We start from the raw sequence: 2,500 nt of genomic DNA on the forward strand, positions 1-2,500 counted from the left end.
TGTTTTCATTTTGAGCCATATTGACTCTGTGACTCACCAATGTTTAAATAAGGATTGCGGCACGGTTTACATGTTGAATAGGAGTGTGTGTGTGCGTGTGTCTTTGTGTGTCTTTGGATGTCTGTGTGTGTGTGTGTGTGTGTGTTTGTGTATGTCTACGTGTGTGTGTGTGTGTGTGTGTGTGTGTGTGTGTGTGTGTGTGTGTGTGTGTGTGTGTGTGTGTGTTTGTGTGTGTGTGTGTGTGTGTGTGTGTGTGTGTGTGTGTGTGTGTGTGTGTGTGTGTGTGTGTGTGTGTGTGTGTGTGTGTGTGTGTGTGTGTGTGTGTCTGTGTGTGGATGTTTGTGTATGTGTGTGTGTACGTGTGTATTTATGTTTGTGTGGCTGGGTGTGCGTGTATGTGCGGGTGCGCGTGCCCGTGTGTGTGTGTGTGTGTGTGTGTGTGTGTGTGTGTGTGTGTGTGTATGTATGTGTGTGTGTGTGTGTGTGTGTGTGTGTGTGTGTGTGTGTGTGTGTGTGTGTGTGTGTGTGTGTGTGTGTGTGTGTGTGTGTGTGTGTGTGTGTGTGTGTGTGTGTGTGTGTGTATTGATGCGGTGGGTCCAATGTGAGACCAGCCGGCCAAGTGACCCCTCCCCCACCTCCCCCTGTTCTGTCCTGTTCCAGTCGCTGCTGGGCAGTGTAAGAGGGTATCTACCTGTGTGATGCCTAAACCCAGAGCGGTCCCCAAGTGTTTCTCATGTAAGATGCATGCACTGTTCGTGTGTGTGCGTGTGTGCGCTGCCGTGCTTCCATCCCTCTTTCCTTCGTACTTTCATGTTCTCTCCCTCTCACTGTCTGTGTGCACGCCCCTGTGTGTTTGTGTGTGTGTGTGGGGGGAATTTTTGGCTTTGAATTTTTCGGGTGAGATCGATGAGAGAGCCCGTCTCTCTCTGTCTCTCTGGGGCCCTCCTGGGGCCCTCCTGGGGGGATTTGGGGGGGGGTGTTTTCGGGGGGGTAACAGAAAAGAGCGTGAAACGTGAAAGCGTTTCCACCACAGGGACATCAGCAGGGGTCTGACCCACCCTCCTGCAGTACCCCGCCACAGGGAAGCAGTCCTCCTCTTAAGGCGCGCCCCCCCCCCCTCCCCCCCACTCTCTCTCTGGGAGGCGTAACCATAGGGGACCGCTCGGTACCACACACCTCGGCCCCCACCGGGGTTTAGCATAATCTGGCCCCCGGGCCTCACAGCCTGCCATCCCCACCACTGGCTGTGGAGGTGAGAGAAATATGGATGTGACAGAACACCCGGCAGAGGATTTAAAATGAAGCCCTATAGGACAGATATCCCCTCACCCAGCCCATAATGTACTTGATCCTTCCACTATGCAGTTGGGATATCGCTTTACATCCATGGCCAGGACCCACACCTTACCCCACCCGCTCCCCGGGCCCCCCCCGACGTGAACCCACAGAGTGGAGGTGCGAGGTGGAGGGGGAGACGGGGGTGTCGGTGATGGTGGTGGTGTTTGATGGGTGGAAAGGTGCTGATAAGGGTTTCTCAGTATCAGACGATACAAGTTGCTGATATAAGAACCAGGATCAGAAGCGCAGGAACAACACTAGTTTGTGTTTGGTGCCTTCCGGCGCTTGTGGTTTGATTTGAGTGTTTAGTGGTGGCTATGGATCACGTTCCTGGGCTCGACTTTGACCTGGTCTGTGTTGTTGAAGCGGTGGGTGCTGGTGGGGTTGTCGGGTGGGTGCTGTGTGACTCTGGTTAGGTGCTGCCCTGGCGAAACGGTTGGGGTAAGTATGGTTTTGGCTTGGTGTGGTGTGTTTTTAGTGTTGTGAACAGAGCAAAGCAGCCCAGCCAATGAATGCCCGACCAGTTTTGTAGAAATATAGACGGTTACAAGCCATGACTTTTCCCCCGAAAGATATGATATGATTACAATTTGAACAACTGTAAACAATTGTAAGCTGATTGTGCTGAAAAAGTAATCCATTGCACAATCTCAACAAAAACGGTAACATAATCAAAACAAGACCAGTGCATACAGAGATGGTCCTTCCTTCTCTGTATGCAGCTCTCCCCGTTCGACACCTGCTGTGGCGTTCACCTCTAAGACGGCCTCACACCCAACGCAAACCCTCACCGTGCTAGGGCATTCATTTTATGCGCTGCTTTGATCCTCTAGTTGTGTTATGCTATGTGTTATGTGAGTGTGTGTGGGTTTGGGTTTGTGTGTGCGGTGTGTGTTTGTGTTTGGTGGGTTAGGGCTGGTGGTCACCACAGACTATTTTCGAGTCTCTTTCCACTCTTTCTTTACCCACACTGTTTCTAAATGTCACAATGTCACAAACCCACACATTATTTCAAATAGATTGCTCCACTACACATACATCAAGGAAGCGATCATGTAGTCACACACATGGAGAGAACTTCATTCAGTATCGGCCCATGCACATTATCACACACACACACACACACACACACACACACACACACACACACACACACACACAC

At 51.3% G+C, this 2,500-nt stretch overlaps 1 protein-coding gene across 2 annotated transcripts in view; it reads left to right on the forward strand.

Annotated features, from left to right (window-relative positions):
* Nucleotides 1–2,500, forward strand: part of adamts17 (ADAM metallopeptidase with thrombospondin type 1 motif, 17) — a 75,863-nt gene that overhangs the window by 46,879 nt on the left and 26,484 nt on the right. Inside the window, exon 16 of one of the 2 annotated variants that reach the window (XM_056608567.1) lies at nt 661–735. The exons of the other annotated variant lie outside the window; for it this stretch is intronic. Coding sequence (XP_056464542.1) covers nt 661–735 — 75 coding nt within the window. The remainder of the gene's footprint in view (nt 1–660; nt 736–2,500) is intronic. 2 annotated transcript variants of the gene reach the window in all.

The sequence above is a fragment of the Gadus chalcogrammus genome, chromosome 14, assembly GCF_026213295.1.
Source record: "Gadus chalcogrammus isolate NIFS_2021 chromosome 14, NIFS_Gcha_1.0, whole genome shotgun sequence".
Lineage (NCBI taxonomy): Eukaryota > Metazoa > Chordata > Actinopteri > Gadiformes > Gadidae > Gadus > Gadus chalcogrammus.